We start from the raw sequence: 20,373 nt of genomic DNA on the forward strand, positions 1-20,373 counted from the left end.
CCGAACATTTGATGAAAATTCCTTAACCTGACCTAAGTTCATCCTTAAGTGTATTGAATAATTCAACATTTCAAAATAAGAAATTTAATGAAACATTGTATTCATATTATTTAAATGGAAAGATGTGTTACTCTCATTTCGGTTTTGCAGGCGACCATATAGGCATCCTACTTTTTTTTTTATGGTTGTACACAGTTTAGTTTAGTTTACTGCTCTTAACAACGATTGAATCGATTCAAGAATGATATATTCAAAGAAGCTGAACATTGACTATATTTTTTTCATCTTTAATTGAGATTCGAAACTCATATGAGTGTTTGCTTGATACTTCCATAGTCAGTTGTATAACATGTATAATACAATGTTGTCTTTTTGCAATTAGATTGATTCAGAAATTACATCCAGAGATTGTAGGACGGTGTCCAGATGCATTGCTACAAAATCGGGTAACGCAAAAATGCAAGTCATTAGACGGCAAAAATGTCACAGGAATGCACAATGTAAATTACTCAATGGCGTTTTTGATTGTGCTTGCGAAGAAGGTTTCAAAGGAGACGGAATCAAACAATGCAAAGGTATTGACAACTTTTATTTCTGAATAGACGTATTTAACCTTGTATACAAATGTGTTCTGCATTACTTAAAAGAGTTCCAAGTGGTGTAGTTGAAATCATCCCTTCTTAAATTTTACGGACGCCATCACGAGTTGGTTGACCGTTATGGAATATCCGTTTCATAGATGATCGCGAATATGTTCCAAACTTCGTAACTTCAATCCCGTCCCCTTTTTCTCAAATGTGACCTTCCGAATTAGACTTATTACAGGGTTGTACTAACATAAGCAACACGACGAGTGCAACATGTGGAGCAGGATCTACACCCTTCCGGAGCACCTGGGATCACCCTTAGTTTTTGGTGGGGTTCGTGTTGCTCAGTTTTTAGTTTTCTATGTTGTGTTTTGTGTACTATTGTTTATATAAATAAGAAGATGTGATATGATTGCCAATGAGACAACTATCCATCCAAGTCACAATGTGTAAAAGTAAACAATTATAGGTCAAAGTACGGCCTTCAACACGGATCCTTGACTCACACCGAACAGCAAGCTATAAAGGGCCCTAAAATGACTAGTGTAAAACACTTCAAACAGGAAAACCAACGGTCTAATCTAATTTTAATAAATAAAAAACGAGAAACTTTCTCTGTTTTACTTTTTTAGCCCTTGCGTTGTCAGTTTATTTTCGACTTATGAGTTTGAATATATCTTTGATATTTTTTGCCTCTCTTTTAAAAACCACATTAGTTCCCGCATTATATTACATCACAATTCAAAACATTTGACGTCATAATTTAGATTTGATTGTTGCATGAAGTCAAAAGGTTATTCGGTGACAAAATACCAAAAGTGTAAATATGTTAATTGTTGTGTGTTTCTACCTTCCTATTGTTTAGGATTAAAGAGAATGTGAAGTTAAGGTTAAAATATGGATATGCTAAAAAAAAAGTAAATAAATTAAACCTCGCAATATACATTTTGATCTAAACGAAATCTTTTGATGCAAAGCAAAATTGGGTTCATCTTTGTTTTTTCTAATTTTAAAAAGCTGCAAACTGCAACTATTTTCCTTTCAGATCATATTTTTTTTTCGGTTTTTCATGTTTTTTTTTTTTTTAGACTGAGATATTTTACTCCCAGCATATATTGAATCTGCTAAACTTGTATCACATTTATATCGTAACGTGATTATTGGCTGAAAATTTTGTCTTTGAACTATTTCTTACTAGAAAAAAAGAATAACAAAAATACTGAACTCCAAGGTAAATTCAAAAAGGGGAAGTTCAAATCGAACGTCATCAACTAACAGAATTAGTAAAAAAAAACAACTCTCGTAATCCTGACTTGTACAGACATATTCCAAAGACAATAGTGCGTTTAATCTAGTTTTATAGCTCGTTTAGACCAAACAGACGCAACGCCAATAGCTAAAGTTTTATTTCTTCTAAATCATGTAAATCATTTGCTAAAAATACAAATAAAGACACCAAACTCTTGTGATTTATACTTTGTATATTGAAATAATAGAAAAATCTGTATTCATAGGGAGGCCAGCACCTGGAACAGAAAAAGTGATATGCGAGGGTTCAAAAAGTAGAATTACATGTCCAGGGAAGAAAACAATACGAATTATAGAAGCAACATATGGGAGAACTGACATGAGCACATGCAAAGACCCAAGAGTGAAAACGACATCATGTTCCTCTAACAAACCATTACCTATAATAAGAAAAAACTGCGAAGGAATAAAATCATGCATGGTATCAGCAAATAACGGTTTGTACGGCGATCCTTGTGGAGGAACCTACAAATACGTTACTGTTCGATACGTCTGCGAAGGTATTTCTTAAACTGAATGCACATAGTCACAATTATTTGGTAATGTACTTCACATGTTTTGATATGCATATCTATTTCAGTTTGTTTTCAAACAAAAAACGGCGGAAGATACCAGTGTGACATTCACAACTCGAAGATAAACTGTCAATGGCATGAGGAAAAAATCCGAAAAAACAGACAGCCCAACGCAAACACCAGCAATATTGTCATATTTTTTTAATAAACTTTAGGCAAAATTTCAAAACTTAATTTTAGTTTAAAAACAAAGTTAATCTAAGCATTGGTAGTGGATGTAAAATCAGTACACTGGAATCGGTTACTGATTATTTTTTTTAATTATAATGACTTTTAAACAATCATCTATGAAAATGAGAAGTGATTAGTAATAATGAAAAACACACTTAATTCTCAAAACACACATTTCATTAAAAGAGGGTAAAATAGTACATGCACATCTTTGAGTCCATATTTCACATGTTTAACTGTAATTATGTGTTGAACGTTAATACAGTGTAAGCGTTATGTAATTGATAAACAAAACATTTAACTGTATTAATATTACTTAATTTTTAGAATAGTTAAATGGAGTATCATTAACGTAATAAATGTGTATAGCTACTGGTAGGAACTTATGTTTTCTATAGAAACAGGACCCAAGTGTGGATCAACGGTTTGTCATCCAGATGCAAAATGTCACAGAGGTCGATGTGTATGCAAAAAGGGGTTTGTCGGGGATGGTATCAATAGCTGCACAGGTATAATGTTTGTTGTTTGAGTGCTTCATTTTTTTATATATCGTTAAAAGCTAAAAAATCTATAAACTACATATAAATACAACATTTTTTTATTATAACAAAGATAGAAATAAAAGATGAAGGATATAAATCAATCTTTCGAGATATTGAAGTTACAGTTATACTGACCACCTTTCCTTAAAGTTGTATCAAATATATTTTTATTGACCCAGTTCTTACACAGGCTTAAAGCGTATGAAGAAAAACTACAAATAGAGGAACATTTATATTTTCAAAATTCGTTCAAATGCATACATTACTTTACCGTAAATACAATTTGCAAATAAGTTGGTGCTCAGGCTCTGACAGGATTTTAATTACACAGTGCTATTACGAATGGTTTGATTGTGAGTTATGTAACTGGACCTAAATTAAGGTATAACTTCCGCAGATAACATGTCCTTTTATCCTAATATCTTAATGAATTTATACATGCTTTGCATCCCAAACAAAAGACCAAAAACATACAGATACACCATACAATAATTTATTGTTTGTGTTTATGGTATCAAAGGTAATGCAATGACAGAAGATTTGTTTTAACTTATTTTATTTGACTGCAGGGACCTGTACCTGTGTTGCTAGTGGAGATCCACATTATAAGAGTTTTGATGGCCAAGTCATTCACTTTATGGGAATATGTACTTATACCATGGTCAAATCAACATCCATTGATAAATGTGGTGGTTTTGAAGTTCAAGTGCAAAATGAACACCGTGGATCAAACACAAAAGTCTCCTTTACGCAATATGTTTTGGTCAAGTTAGCAGATGCTACAATTCGGCTAGATAAAAATAACGTCGTTTTTGTAAGTAACTGATTGTATGTAAATAAAAACAAAAATTGACGAAACAAGATCAAATAATTTATATCAGTCACCTCCTATTTTTTCGATCATGCAAATGTTAAGTTTTGTTTTTCGGGTACATATCTTATTGCCAAAGCATAATAGCTCTATTAAAGGAAAATTGTACTATAACTAGAATAAACTTATCCGTTAAATATTGTGTTTAATTTTGAAAACAAAACGGTCGAGCGATAATTGTGTGACGCATAAAAAGACATGTACAATACCAAATATTCGGTCAAATTAGAAAATACACAGTGCTTTACATCATATACTAATATAACAATCAGTAGAAGTGATATGATTGCCAATAAGACACACATCTAACAGGGATCAAATGACGTAGCCGAAAAATTCAGTAATCAATATTTTGAAGTGATAGAATAATAACTTATTAAAACAACTTTTAGAACCATTATCGTTCTGATACATATATATTTATTTTAAAAATACAACTTTCAAGTAAAGAATAAAAAATCTACAGATTTTTTTTGTTATGCTGTGACTATGTTTGCAATACTTGAATTTAAAAACGTTTTCAATTTATGAAAAATACAGGAAATCAGTTAATGGTCAATGTTTTAGTCGCAGTACCAGTAACAATTAAAACATGTTTTGTTCCATATGCTGTTATGGTGTTATTTTCATGACTGCAAATATATCTTGTGTTAATCTTTCGCTAACCATATGTTTATGATGTTATAATGTTTCTACCTATCATTTTTAGGTAAATGACGTTCAAGTTTATACTCCATATTCTGGTACAAACTTTGAAATAAGGACTTCTGGTAGATATGTACGGCTGCAAACAAAATGTAACATATTGATAACATGGAATGGTGTCGGTACTGTGGCAGTCTCCATTCCAAAGACATATTCGGGAATTGTAACTGGTCTTTGTGGTGATTGCAACGGAAAGAAAGATGATTTCAGAACAGCAACTGGTGAGGATGTTAGTCTGAAGAAAGATAAATTCGAACTTATTGGAAAAAGCTACACAGTTCCAGGAATCTATGAAATACAGGATAACAAGTAAGTAAATGCAAAATTAACAATTTCATTTTTGCAAAGTTCCCCGTACTGGTGTAAAGGTGAAAAGTAAATGCAACGTATGCATTTTTGTAAAAGCACTCTTTAAGTTATAATGTTATGAGCCTACTATTGAGGTAAAACTTTAAAAATTACACTTCTTTACTACAATTGATATGAAGAAAAGAAAGCAAAAAACCAAAGGAGGCATTTAAAACTCAGTTAGATTTAAACCGACAATGCCATGGTTAAAATAGAAATGAAGAAGGGACAAACAACATAAAAAAACATTACATGGAAGACAAAAGACATACTGTCCAGGCTAAAGTTAACTTCTATAAATACTATATAGACAAGCAGCCATGTGGTTCTAGTAAAAATTATTTAAATTTGCAGTTGCCAACAAATAATTCAAACAGCTTATACGTCCTTTTATTACCTATTATTTGATTTAATTGGATATAATCTGTAATAAATACTCTCATTGAATAGGAAGTAAACAACAGAATATTGATTATCTTTTCCTTGCTAGTCATTGACAGCGACATAAACAAAGGTAGTTTTGATTTCATGGTTCACTAAGCAAACAAGATAACTTACCTACATGTTTTAAACGTTCGAATAGATAAGCTGTCGTTGCTCGATTATAAAAAGTATAATGTGTTATATTATCATTAGCTAGACGTATCTGTTGAATAAAAAGAAATTTTTAGATAAAGAGAGCATTGGGGGATCTTTCTCTTCTTTGTCATGTTTGTGGCGATTTGTTATTTCTGAAGATATCCTTTTTTTGTTTTTAATTTTTTTTTGTTTTTCTATTACATTTACACAAAATGAGAGTTAATAGTTTTTAGGATTAAACTAATAAATAATCGAATGATATTGCAGGTGTGTTGTTGGTCCTGTAATGGAAGAACCATGTTCTCCCGAACAGTCTGGAAAAGCCGCTGACGACAAATACTGTGGTTTATTGAATCCTAAAAATGTAAAAAGTCCATTCATGTCTTGTGCGAACAAAGATATGGATATGGCCAAGGATTTATATGAGTCCTGTTTATATGATTACTGTAGTATAGAAGGGTCGCCTTATCTGGAACAATTTATTTGTGAATTTTTGGAGGGATTCGAAGAACAATGCGAAGACATGGGATTATCAATAACTTGGCGGAAAAAAGATTTGTGTCGTATGTATCATATTCACAAATATTTTAATACTATTTTCGTTCCTTCATCGCTGTCGACAGATTACAAAATATTTTCGAGAGACGACATGAGGAAATCAGTTTTAATGACTTTACAAACGTATATAAAAGTGTATTTTCTTCATCAAAATACCGAAACCCAAAAAGATGTTGCATTGTATACACCTTTCCGGAAGACCTGTCAGTTTATGCTTAGTGTATTTGGGTACACATTGACCAAAATACATATAATCTGTTGTATTAATGAATAGTATTCAAGTTGTTTTAAGGCAACGATTATTTATCAATTGAGGAGGGATTAATAGTGTTTCTTAAAGTAAATTGTTTTAATCTCATTTTTTTCTACCCAATATGTTTTCAGAAGGAAAGTGAACAATTATTGAAAATAGTTACTTATTTAAACGCCGATATACACTGTAATCAAGTGTGCCAAGCTGTGTGCAAAATTCTAATGCTAATATAGTTTTTCGATTCTGTGGACCTGAATCGAGATGGAAATATAACATTTCAGTCAAAAAAAATAAAAAAAGTCATTTTCCTTTTTTAGGACTCACATGCCCAGTGAACATGGACTATACTTCTTCTGGGAGTGGATGTCCAGCAACTTGTGTTGACCCAGATGCTCCACTAACATGCAGATTACCAAATACTGAAGGCTGTCAATGTAAAAAAGGATTTCTCCTGAGTGGAAATAAATGTGTGCCCAAAGAACAATGTGGATGCCGTGGACCAGAAGGAGAATACTATCCCGTATGTAAACATATATATAAATGTGTATTACGATTAATTCTTGATAAAGAAAAACAATATCAAAGATATCTGGCTTATCATTCAATATGCTAGACGTGTTTTTCTCAACAACAGACTCATAAGGAATCTACCATTTGATTTTTAAGGGGGGGGCTAGGATGAAAAATTTTGTCCTGCATTTTTTTTTAGTTTAAATCTCTGTCCTGCCTTTTTTTTTTTCACTCTATTCGGTCCTGCATTTTTTTTATTAGTTTATCCTTTCTTGTTTTACATGAATTGTCATCCTGCCTTTTTTTTTGCCAAGTTGCTCATCCTGCCTTTTTTTTACTCAAAACTCCTGTCCTGCCTATTTTTTTCAAATTTCATCCTAGCCCCCCATAAATATCAAATGGTAGCTCCCTAAATGGCCCTGGTATCAAAACGTGTGTAAGATAAAAATCAATTACGATGAAGAGCACTAGAAAGCAAAATTTTTAAAATGTAACGCCACATTTTTCTTAGCCGATTTATACTTTGTGGTGTAAACATCGTAGTGCTTTCAAATGATTTGAGGATTTTATGACTGGTGAGTTATTAGAAGTGATCACATCAACGAGATGCCTTTTTAGGCTCCCAATTAATAGCAGTATGTCTGCCTTTCCCTTTGTGAATTTATGAAGAGGAAATTGACATGGTAAATAAAACGGAAACAGTGCAAAGTTACATTTAAGTATAGCAATTGAAAATGTTGCTCCCTTTTTTAACATGCTGGAACTAACACTGTTTACTTTTGTTGAATCAATTCATGTTAACGCTTAAGGCACGTTTAATTCTCGTTTAGAAGGAATATCAAGATTTATGTGAAGTCCTGAAATAATCAAAATACAGAATAAAATCTCTACTGTTCTAATGCATTAATATTACAAAGCATATATTTTTTAATGCTTCTCACAAGTTGCTTAAATAAAGGCAACAGTAGTATATCGCTGTTCGAAATTCATAAATCGATTGAGAAAAAAACAAATCCGGGTTACAAAATAAAACTGAGGGAAACACATCAAATATAAGAGGAGAACTACGACACAACAGAAACACAACATTAAAATGTAACACACACAGAAACGAACTGTAATATAACAATGGCCATTTAGTAAAATTTAGTATCACAGAAGTTTAACAGAAGTTTTCGATTTTCATGTAATGTAATACGTCAAAGCTTCTCAAAATGGATATTTCACTATCAGTTATATACTTTAGATAAAACTGCTCCCGACAAAGTAGCAATGTATGTATGAGGAATAATTTCGCATCACTAATTGCTTGATTGTTAAAAAAGCCAACAGCAGTACACCGCTGTTCAATAGTCATAAATCGATTAAGCGAAAACAAATCCGGGTCACAAACCAAAACCGAGGGAAACACATCAACTATAAGAGGAAAACAACGGAACAACTGAAACACTGAACTGCAACAAAAACAAACGTCAACATACATAGAAACGGACATTTTGATAACAACTGCCATATTCCTGATATGGAACAGGACATTTTAAGAAAAAATGATGGATTGAACTTGGTATATATCTGTCTTGCAATTTTACAATATGGTTACATTTCACACTGGGGACTATTAAACATTATTACGAATGTACGCAAATGGGTTTTCACTGCATGTTCTTAACCTCATTCTTGAATTTGACTTTCACCTATTTTGATTCGAGTTTCGGTGAAAAGTCTTGTGTAGAAAAAGGCGCTTGTGGCATATTTAATCAAAAGCTGGGATTCTTTGATAGTTTTCACATGTGTCTGAGGTATAATAAAATCATGTAACAGGTTATGCATACATAGCAAAAACTGCATTCCCTGGTCTCCAGTTTATAAGTGCATAAAATTTCGATTTTTTCCACAACAATATCTTCTGTTTATATCTTGCCAGGCAATTATAATATAACTGCGATGATATTTTACGTCTTTCACCTGATTAAATTAAACATATTATTTTAACCCCGCCAGATTCTGTATGTGCCTGTCCCAAGTCAGGAACTTGTAATTCAGTGGGTGTCGTTTGTGGCTGTATATTATATTTGTTTTTCGTTCATTATTTTGTACATAAATCAGGCCGTTAGTTTTCTTGTTTGAATTTACATTTGTCATTTCGGGGCCTTTTATAGCTGACTATGCGGTATAGGCTTTACCCGTTGTTGCAGGCCGTACGGTGACCTATATTTGTTAATTTGTGTGTCATTTGGTCTCTTGTGGTGAGTTGTCTCATTGGCAATCATACCACATTTTCTTATTTTTATATGACATGAAGATTGATTACTGCCTCACTTTGTTAACAAAATCAAAATTGTTTAGGACAGGGCCATATCTTGCAAACTCTTAAACTAGCAACACTATTAAGAATTAGAACTTTATATTTTTAAAGTCTGTTTCTCAAAAGTTAATTTTATAGGGAGGGACTTATATTTACGATAACATCTGACTAATAAACTTATAAATCATAATCAATATTTTAAAAATCAAACAGAACCTGACATCAAGCAAAGAAGATGTGGAGTTCACCTTAATAAACAAGCAAAACCAACATCCGAAAAAAATCTACAAATGAGCATACTGTATTCTGTACTAGTTATCAAGTAATGACTGAAAACAAACACCCGCATACTTAAGTTCAGAGAAAATGTTAACTTTAGCAAAGTACAATTTTGTTTCGATCAAACTGACTTGTAGTTTTTGGTACTAACAGAAAAGAAGCTGATAATCTTCCCATTCAATCAGATTTTCTTGTTGTCAACTTTCTTAAATTATCATTTTCCTTAGCTTGGAAAACAATTTACTTCATCAGACTGCACAATTGTAACCAAGTGTTCCAGTGAAAACGGGAAACCGACTATGACAGTTGTTAAAAATCAAATTTGTCATAAAAATGCTAAATGTCGTCTTAGAAGAGGCCAATATAGATGTATCTGTAGAAAGAAGTTCAATGGAAATGGTGTTGATGTATGCACACGTAAGTAAATTAACTGTTTTATATAGTGATTTTTTCCTGCACTTCTAAAAGATGAGTATGAGCGTTCCTGATGAGGATCAATCATGAAACGCGCTTTGGACGCAGAAAATGCATCAAAAATTAATTTCTTTTACCGGTATGTCACATTACTTTACATTGAAAACATTTTTAAGGTAGCTTTTTTTTAAGTCTATCGTAATACACATTCGATATACATGAGACTTATTGAACTTGATCAATGTTAGATAAAGTAAAGTAAACACAACAAAAATAAAACAATCTGCTTATTATGATTACACACAAAACAAAACTTTGTTAGATATACCATAGTACTTACAATTCCAATAAAATTCACTTATAATTATTATCAAATCAAATGTTTCATTAACACTTTTAGAAAGTAGATGTTCGTTATTATTCTGCGGTTAACATGTTGTAACGACTATTATATTATTTATTTGTGCGTTTCTCTGTGCTGAGTGTTCTTGCGTTTGTTTGTGCTGTATTTCTGTCACGTAGTGTTGTCATTTTAGCGATTTTTTTTATGCCCCACCTAGGGGCATTATGTTTATTAGTCTGTACCTCCGTCCATTCGTCCGTCCGCCTGTCCGTTCGTCTGTCCGTTCGTTCGTCTGTTCTGCTTCAGGTTAAAGCTTTTTGTCAAGGTAGTTTTTGATGAAATTGAAGTTCAAATAACTTGAAACTTAATACATATGTTACCTATGATATGATCTTTCTAATTTTAATCCTAATTTCATGGTCCACTGAACATAGAAAATGATAGTGCGATTGGGCATCTGTGTACTATTGACACATTCTTGTTAACATTGCCATATAAGCGGGAGGTTTGGTTAGCCATAAAACCAGGTTCAACCCACCATTTGTTCTTAAAATGTCCTGTACCAAGTCAGGAATATGGTAGTTGTTATCAAATAGTTCGTTTCTATGTATGTTGGCGTTTGTTTTTGTTGCACTTCAGTGTTTCTGTTGTTCCATTGTTTTCCTCTTATAGCTGATGTGTTTCCCTCGGTTTTGGTTTGTAACCCGGATTTGTTTTCTCTCAATCGATTTATGACTTTTGAACAGCTGTTTACTACTGTTGTCTTTATTTAAAACTATTTCGCCTATGTAATAAGTAATCCTCGGGAACTCGTGAAATCAGGAGTAGTGGTTTACCGATGATTAAATCTCGTAAATTGAATAAAATGGGAAAAACCAAGATAAGAAACAAAACTGGGAATTTGTATGAACGCCAAAAGGATTGAGACCGGTTGATCGACAGAGAAATTACAGGGAATTACCAAATTGGAGCTGTAGTATCATTATAATAGAATAATTGTTAAATAAATTATTAATCAGAAATGTATGTGTCATAAGCATTAGTAAAGTTGTTTCTACAGAATAAGTACAAGAGATTATTAGTAACATGGATTTTCCAAAACAATCAACCAAGTCGTGATAGCTTCTATAACACTTTTACTTCAAATTTATAATAAATGTGTCTTGACTTAGTTGCATCATTGTTTTTTTAAGTTAATTTTTTTATAGCATTAGTAATAGCTGGTATATCAGAAAAGTAGCTCAAACATTTATACATAAATCTTGAATAAAAATGCAGTTTCTTAGATATCTTATCAGCTGTGTGCTGTACACCCCATAATAATGTGTTGTGGGAATGTTACTACATAAATATGGAAATTTTAAAGAGTATATGTTGGAAAGTTAAAATAATGTGAATGAAGAACTTCATTTGTCTAGCTGATTAATATGCATTTAAAACATGTTTGCAAGTTTATCCATCCACTTTTAGGTTTTTACTTTCTATCACTTTTTTTCTGGTTTTCTGGTTTTTCTTGTTTTCCTCATAAAACTCTGTTTAAGTTTTCAAATACCGTTTTTTTTGTCAGTATGCTTTTGACATATTTCTTCCCTTACCAAATTGCAAAACAAAAAATGTTGTGATTAATAAACACTTGCATTCCTATTTTGTTTGTAGCTAAATGTAAACGAAAGTGTAAAATCAATGAAAAGTGTGTCAAAGGAAACTGCAGATGCGAGAAAGGTTTAGTCAGGACAAAACTGGGAACATGCAAAAGTAAGTGTCTTAACCTTTACTTTTTTTATTCAGCATGTATGCAAAAAAGTTGTTACTTGAGTTCCGCTAGTACACAATTCAAACCAACTGTAGGTTAACGATGTTTAAATCTCATGAATCAAATTTAAAGAAAAATAAGGGTAACAAAATGTGAGAATGGATTATTTTGTAGTCTTCTCGGAACATTCAGACCAAAAGATATATCTAAATTTCGTTATTGAAAAATGCATTAAAAGGATGTTTATGTTAAATCGTATTTTGAAGATCAGTTGAACAGGATCAATCCCAATGGGAACCAATTGTGCCCCTATTCTTGCCGACTTGTTTCATTATTATTATGAGGCTGACTTCATACAGGAAGAAAGATAAGAAGTTAGCAATATCCTTTAACTTGACATTCCGCTATATAGATGATATTATCTCACTAAATAATACAACATTTGGTGACTATGTTGAACGAATCTATCCCATCGAACTAGAGATAAAGGATACTACAGATACAGTTAAGTCTGCCTCATATCTTGACTTACATCTCGAAATTGACAATGAGGGTAGATTGAAACCAAAACATTACGACAAAAGAGACGATTTCAGCTTCCCAATTGTGAACTTTCCATTTCTATGTAGCAACATTCCAGCAGCGCCTGCATACGGAGTATATATCTCCCAATGGATACGATATTCCCGGCTTGTATTTCCTATCATGATTTGCTGCTCACAAGGAAGCTATTAAACCAAGAGTTCCAAATGGTGAAGTTGAAATCATCCCTTCGTAAATGTTATGGACGCCATCACGAGTTGGTTGACCGTTATATAATAACCGTTTCACAGATGATATCGGATATGTTCCTTATGTCTTAACTACAGTACCCTTCCCTTTTCACGAATGTGACCTACCGAATTAGACTATTTACCGGATTTGTAATAACATAAGCAACACGACGGGTGCCACATGTGGAGGATGATCTGCTTACCCTTCCGGAGCACCTGAGATCACCCCCAGTTTTTGGTGGGGTTCGTGTTGCTTAGTCTTTAGTTTCCTATGTTTTGTCAACTGTACTATTATTTGTCTGTTTGTCTTTTTATTTTTGGCCATGGCGTTGTCAGTTTGTTTTTGATCTATGAGTTTGACTGTCCCTCTGGTATCTTTCGTCCCTCTTTTTTCAGCATGTGTATAATTCTTTTAACTATTTGTAAGTGTTTCTTTGAACACAGCATAATGAACTATGATCAGATTCAATAAATAGTCAACACCCGTTGTCTTTGTAGAATTTTCCTTTTTTTTCTTATATTTTTCTTATTATTTCTATTCGAACGTGGACAGGAATTGGTTCTTACATATTTTAGATCTGAAAACATCACATTAGTAGTTTTGAATATGATATGTAGATTTATCTTTTGGTGTGACTGTTATCCAGTAAACGATACGGATCTTTGCAGATATGACTGTCATATAGTGACATGAATCTGCACACATTTCCTTCTAAAATGTTCTCTTATTGGCAATTAAGCTTCATCTGTTATGCTTCATCTGATTATATATATATATTATTTCTCTGCATTAACATCTTACATAAACAACATACATACGTATTCGTTATGATACATCAAAATAGAAGGACGTTTTCACCACGGGAATCATTTAGAAACAAATAAACTTATTGTAGGAAAAAAACAATGTTTATAACTTTTCTTTTTTTGTTTTTGCGTTTGCAGGAAGTGTACGTTCAAAATGTAAAATATAATCCATATCATTTTTTTTTCTGAAATATAAAACACGATTGATATTGTCAGTACAAAGTCGAAAAAGTTAATCAAGTTTCTAACAACTGTTTTGATAACATACATTTCCTCCATTGAGGTGTTGCCATATTCTTTATTTTTTTTTAATATTATCGATTTCTTTTTCAGAAAAGATACCTTGTAAGCCAAAGTGTAAGAATGGATTTGTATGTAGCCTGCTCGGAAAATGCAGACCAAAAGGTATTTATTTATATTGCATGATTGAATATTACTGAAAGTGACATACATAAAAGATGGGTTCGGTCAAGTTGTTGAAAAGAAATCAGGATAGGTTGAACAGAGTCATGTTAAAAAAAGGCATTTTTCTTTTAACTGTTTTGCATTTAATGAATATTTAGAGATAAGCATTATGACCTGCAACCACTTAAGTTTACAATACCATATTTACAAAAAAGGCAAACGTTTCATGATTGCCTATTAGACAACTATCCATAGACAAAAAAAAATTATATGTATGTAAAGCAGTTTTTGTACTTTTTGTGTTTTTCCTTAATAAGTGGAGAGTGATATTCTTTATTTAGAATTTATTAGAATTATCATTCGCTCTACGTATGAAAGTAAGATTTGATTTTTGTACTTAAGTTAACAGATCTATATTGTCATATGGTGACGTATGAATGTTTACATCTTATTTGCAATTATGCATACTGCATCTCGTGTTCATTAAATAATTCCTCATTGGAAAATGCAGACCAAAAGGTATATTTACATTTCGTTACTAAAAGTGACATTGAGAAGGATGATTTCATTTAAACCGTGGTAAAGTAATTACGATAAGTTGCACATAGTTATGTTCAAGAAATATTTTGTTTTAAATGTTAGCATTTGGGGTTTGTTTTATTAAACATAGAGCACAATGAAAACTACAACTACATACATCAACAACACTATAGATAAAGGAAATAAGGCATAGTGGTGTTTGTTCAATGAGAATCATTCACAGACCAAAAGACAACATTTTATTATGAATTTACGTACGTTTTGTTTTCTATTTGAGGGATGATGGCATTAATGTATATAATTTGAATAGATTAAACTTCCTTTTGGTTTTTAAATGTTACATTCATAATTTTCTGTTTGTACGCTAGTTTACGTTTTCATCTTTGTACATTGTGAGTTATTGTTTAACTGTTTCTTTCAAAATGTTGTATTATTTATAGATACTACATATTGCTTTCACTATACACTTTATGAAAACAGCAGACATGTGTATTTGACATGATAAATCAAATATATAATGACATTTCATCTACAGGCTGATATTCAGGTAAAATGCAACGTTTTGTAGGATGATAAACGGTTGATGGTATATTTTTTTATAATGATTGTATTTGCAGGATGTAAACGAAAGTGTAGAATCAATGAAAGGTGTGTTAAAGGAAAATGCCGATGCAAGCGAGGTACCTTCAGGACAAAACTAGGAACATGTAAGAGTAAGTGTCTCAACCTCAAATTGATTGTCAACAGCTATGTCACCTTCTTTTTTTTTAATTGTATGATGTGTATTTCCTAAATGCGTCATATTTAATGATATCATTTGACCTGTAACAATATAACGACATGCTATCAAAACTTCATTTCAAATATTATAAAATTCTTTCAAGTATCTTATTAATGCAGTTTACTCTGTTTAGTTGTTGATATGTTTTTGAATATTTTAAAACTAAATTGATATATTTTCAGGAAAGATACCGTGTACACGAAAATGTAAGAGTGGATTCGTTTGTAGCTTCCTTGGAAAATGCAGACCAAAAGGTATATTTACATTTCGTTACTAAAAGTGAAATTGAGAAGGATGATTTCATTTAAACCGTGGTAAAGTAATTACGATAAGTTGCACATAGTTATGTTCAAGAAATATTTTGTTTTAAAGGTTAGCGTTTGGGGTTTGTGTTATTAAACATAGAGCACAATGAAAACTACGACTACATACATCAACAACACTATAGATAAAGAAAATAAGGCATAGTGGTGTTTGTTCAATGAGAATCATCCACAGACCAAAAGACAACATTTTATTATGAATTTACGTACGTTTTGTTTTCTATTTGAGGGATGATGGCATTAATGTATATAACTTGAATATATTTAACTTCCTATTGGTTTTTTAATGTTACATTCATAATTTTTCTGTTTGTACGCTAGTTTACGTTTTCATCTCTGTACATTGTGAGTTATTGTTTAACTGTTTCTTTCAAAATGTTGTATTATTTATAGATACTACATATTGTTTTCACTATACACTTTATGAAAACAGCAGACATGTGTATTTGACATGATAAATCAAATATATAATGACATTTCATCTGCAGGCTGATATTCAAGTAAAATGCAACGTTTTGTAGGATGATAAACGGTTGATGGTATATTTTTTTTAAATGATTGTATTTGCAGGATGTAAACGAAAGTGTAGAATCAATGAAAGGTGTGTTAAAGGAAAATGCCGATGCAAGCGAGGTACCTTCAGGACAAAACTAGGAACATGTAAGAGTAAGTGTCTCAACCTCAAATTGATTGTCAACAGCTATGTCACCTTTTTTTTTTAATTGTATGGTGTGTATTTCCTTAATGCGTCATATTTAATGATATCATTTGACCTGTAACAATATAACGACATGCTATCAAAACTTCATTTGAAATATTATAAAATTCTTTCAAGTATCTTATTAATGCAGTTTACTCTGTTTAGTTGTTGATATGTTTTTGAATATTTTAAAACTAAATTGATACATTTTCAGGAAAGATACCGTGTACACCAAAATGTAAGAGTGGATTCGTTTGTAGCTTCCTTGGAAAATGCAGACCAAAAGGTATATTTACATTTCGTTACTAAAAGTGACATTGGGAAGGACGATTTCATTTAAACCGTGGTAAAGTAATCACGATAAGTTGCACATAGTTATGTTTAAGAAATATTTTGTTTTAAGTGTTAGCGTTTGGGGTTTGTGTTATTAAACATAGAGCACAATGAAAACTACGACTACATACATCAACAACACTATAGATAAAGAAAATAAGGCATAGTGGTGTTTGTTCAATGAGAATCATCCACAGACCAAAAGACAACATTTTATTATGAATTTACGTACGTTTTGTTTTCTATTTGAGGGATGATGGCATTAATGTATATAACTTGAATATATTAAACTTCCTATTGGTTTTTTAATGTTACATTCATATTTTTTCTGTTTGTACGCTAGTTTACGTTTTCATCTCTGTACATTGTGAGTTATTGTTTAACTGTTTCTTTCAAAATGTTGTAATATTTATAGATACTACATATTTTTTTCACTATACACTTTATGAAAACAGCAGACATGTGTATTTGACATGATAAATCAAATATATAATGACATTTCATCTGCAGACTGATATTCAGGTTAAAATGCAACGTTTTGTAGGATGATAAACGGTTGATGGTATATTTTTTTTAAATGATTGTATTTGAAGGATGTAAACGAAAGTGTAGAATCAATGAAAGGTGTGTTAAAGGAAAATGCCGATGCAAGCGAGGTACCTTCAGGACAAAACTAGGAACATGTAAGAGTAAGTGTCTCAACCTCAAATTGATTGTCAACAGCTATGTCACCTTCTTTTTTGTAAATTGTATGATGTGTATTTCCTAAATGCGTCATATTTAATGATATCATTTGACCTGTAAGAATATAACGACATGCTATCAAAACTTCATTTGAAATATTATAAAATTCTTTCAAGTATGTTATTGATGCAGTTAACTCTGTTTAGTTTTTAATATGTTTTTGAATATTTTAAAACTAAATTAATACATTTTCAGGAAAGATACCGTGTACACCAAAATGTAAGAGTGGATTCGTTTGTAGCTTCCTTGGAAAATGCAGACCAAAAGGTATATTTACATTTCGTTACTAAAAGTGACATTGAGAAGGATGATTTCATTTAAACCGTGGTAAAGTAATCACGATAAGTTGCACATAGTTATGTTCAAGAAATATTTTGTTTTAAATGTTAGCGTTCGGGTTTGTGTTATTAAACATAGAGCACAATGAAAACTACGACTACATACATCAGCAACATTATAGATAAAGAAAATAAGGCATAGTGGTGTTTGTTCAATGAGAATCACCCACAGACCAAAAGACAACATTTTATTATGAATTTACGTACGTTTTGTTTTCTATTTGAGGGATGATGGCATTAATGTATATAACTTGAATATATTAAACTTCCTATTGGTTTTTTAATGTTACATTCATAATTTTTCTGTTTGTACGCAAGTTTACGTTTTCATCTCTGTACATTGTGAGTTATTGTTTAACTGTTTCTATCAAAATGTTGTATTATTTATAGATACTACATATTTTTTTCACTATACACTTTATGAAAACAGCAGACATGTGTATTTGACATGATAAATCAAATATATAATGACATTTCATCTGCAGGCTGATATTCAGGTAAAATGCAACGTTTTGTAGTATGATAAATGGTTAATGGTATATTTTCTATAATGATTGTATTTGCAGGATGTAAACGAAAGTGTAGAATCAATGAAAGGTGTGTTAAAGGAAAATGCCGATGCAAGCGAGATACCTTCAGGACAAAACTAGGAACATGTAAGAGTAAGTGTCTCAACCTCAAATTGATTGTCAACAGCTATGTCACCTTCTTTTTTTTTAATTGTATGATGTGTATTTCCTAAATGCGTCATATTTAATGATATCATTTGACCTGTAACAATATAACGACATGCTATCAAAACTTCATTTTAAATATTATAAAATTCTTTCAAGTATCTTATTAATGCAGTTTACTCTGTTTAGTTGTTGATATGTTTTTGAATATTTTAAAACTAAATTGATACATTTTCAGGAAAGATACCGTGTACACGAAAATGTAAGAATGGATTCGTTTGTAGCTTCCTTGGAAAATGCAGACCAAAAGGTATATTTACATTTCGTTACTAATAGTGACATTGAGAAGGACGATTTCATTTAAACCGTGGTAAAGTAATCACGATAAGTTGCACATAGTTATGTTCAAGAAATATTTTGTTTTAAATGTTAGCGTTTGGGGTTTGTTTTATTAAACATAGAGCACAATGAAAACTACGACTACATACATCAACAACACTATAGATAAAGAAAATAAGGCATAGTAATGTTTGTTCAATGAGAATCATCCACAGACCAAAAGACAACATTTTATTATGAATTTACGTACGTTTTGTTTCTTTGAGGGATGATGGCATTAATGTATATAACTTGAATATATTAAACTTCCTATTGGTTTTTTAATGTTACATTCATAATTTTCTGTTTGTACGCTAGTTTACGTTTTCATCTTTGTACATTGTGAGTTATTGTTTAACTGTTTCTTTCAAAATGTTGTATTATTTATAGATACTACATATTGTTTTCACTATACACTTTATGAAAACAGCAGACATGTGTATTTGACATGATAAATCAAATATATAATGACATTTCATCTACAGGCTGATATTCAGGTAAAACGCAACGTTTTGTAGGATGATAAACGGTTGATGGTATATTTTTTTATAATGATTGTATTTGCAGGATGTAAACGAAAGTGTAGAATCAATGAAAGGTGTGTTAAAGGAAAATGCCGATGCAAGCGAGATACCTTCAGGACAAAACTAGGAACATGTAAGAGTAAGTGTCTCAACCTCAAATTGATTGTCAACAGCTATGTCACCTTCTTTTTTTTTAATTGTATGATGTGTATTTCCTAAATGCGTCATATTTAATGATATCATTTGACCTGTAACAATATAACGACATGCTATCAAAACTTCATTTGAAATATTATAAAATTCTTTCAAGTATCTTATTAATGCAGTTTAATCTGTTTAGTTGTTGATATGTTTTTGAATTTTTAAAAACTAAATTGATACATTTTCAGGAAAGATACCGTGTACACGAAAATGTAAGAGTGGATTCGTTTGTAGCTTCCTTGGAAAATGCAGACCGAAAGGTATATTTACATTTCGTTACTAAAAGTGACATTGAGAAGGATGATTTCATTTAAACCGTGGTAAAGTAATCACGATAAGTTGCACATAGTTATGTTCAAGAAATATTTTGTTTTAAATGTTAGCGTTTGGTGTTTGTTTTATTAAACATAGAGCACAATGAAAACTACGACTACATACATCAACAACACTATAGATAAAGAAAATAAGGCATAGTGGTGTTTGTTCAATGAAAATCATCCACAGACCAAAAGACAACATTTTATTATTAATTTACGTACGTTTTGTTTTCTATTTGAGGGATGATGGCATTAATGTATATAACTTGAATATATTAAACTTCCTATTGGTTTTTTAATGTTACATTCATAATTTTCTGTTTGTACGCTAGTTTACGTTTTCGTCTTTGTACATTGTGAGTTATTGTTTAACTGTTTCTTTCAAAATGTTGTATTATTTATAGATACTACATATTGTTTTCACTATACACTTT

The 20,373-nt window shown here is 31.4% G+C and overlaps 1 protein-coding gene across 1 annotated transcript in view; it reads left to right on the forward strand.

The window, feature by feature from the left end:
* The window catches only part of LOC127737130 (zonadhesin-like), an 82,689-nt gene that overhangs the window by 37,955 nt on the left and 24,361 nt on the right, over positions 1-20,373 (forward strand). Inside the window, exons 31-50 of the mRNA XM_052247664.1 lie at positions 383-575; positions 2,102-2,395; positions 3,040-3,150; positions 3,753-3,997; positions 4,764-5,068; positions 5,954-6,249; positions 6,815-7,017; positions 9,819-10,008; positions 12,005-12,103; positions 14,015-14,086; positions 15,244-15,339; positions 15,590-15,661; positions 16,301-16,396; positions 16,645-16,716; positions 17,357-17,452; positions 17,703-17,774; positions 18,412-18,507; positions 18,758-18,829; positions 19,465-19,560; positions 19,811-19,882. Coding sequence (XP_052103624.1) covers positions 383-575; positions 2,102-2,395; positions 3,040-3,150; positions 3,753-3,997; positions 4,764-5,068; positions 5,954-6,249; positions 6,815-7,017; positions 9,819-10,008; positions 12,005-12,103; positions 14,015-14,086; positions 15,244-15,339; positions 15,590-15,661; positions 16,301-16,396; positions 16,645-16,716; positions 17,357-17,452; positions 17,703-17,774; positions 18,412-18,507; positions 18,758-18,829; positions 19,465-19,560; positions 19,811-19,882 — 2,848 coding nt within the window. The remainder of the gene's footprint in view (positions 1-382; positions 576-2,101; positions 2,396-3,039; positions 3,151-3,752; positions 3,998-4,763; positions 5,069-5,953; positions 6,250-6,814; positions 7,018-9,818; positions 10,009-12,004; positions 12,104-14,014; positions 14,087-15,243; positions 15,340-15,589; positions 15,662-16,300; positions 16,397-16,644; positions 16,717-17,356; positions 17,453-17,702; positions 17,775-18,411; positions 18,508-18,757; positions 18,830-19,464; positions 19,561-19,810; positions 19,883-20,373) is intronic.

The sequence above is a fragment of the Mytilus californianus genome, unplaced genomic scaffold (genome assembly GCF_021869535.1).
Source record: "Mytilus californianus isolate M0D057914Y unplaced genomic scaffold, xbMytCali1.0.p SCAF_4, whole genome shotgun sequence".
NCBI lineage: Eukaryota > Metazoa > Mollusca > Bivalvia > Mytilida > Mytilidae > Mytilus > Mytilus californianus.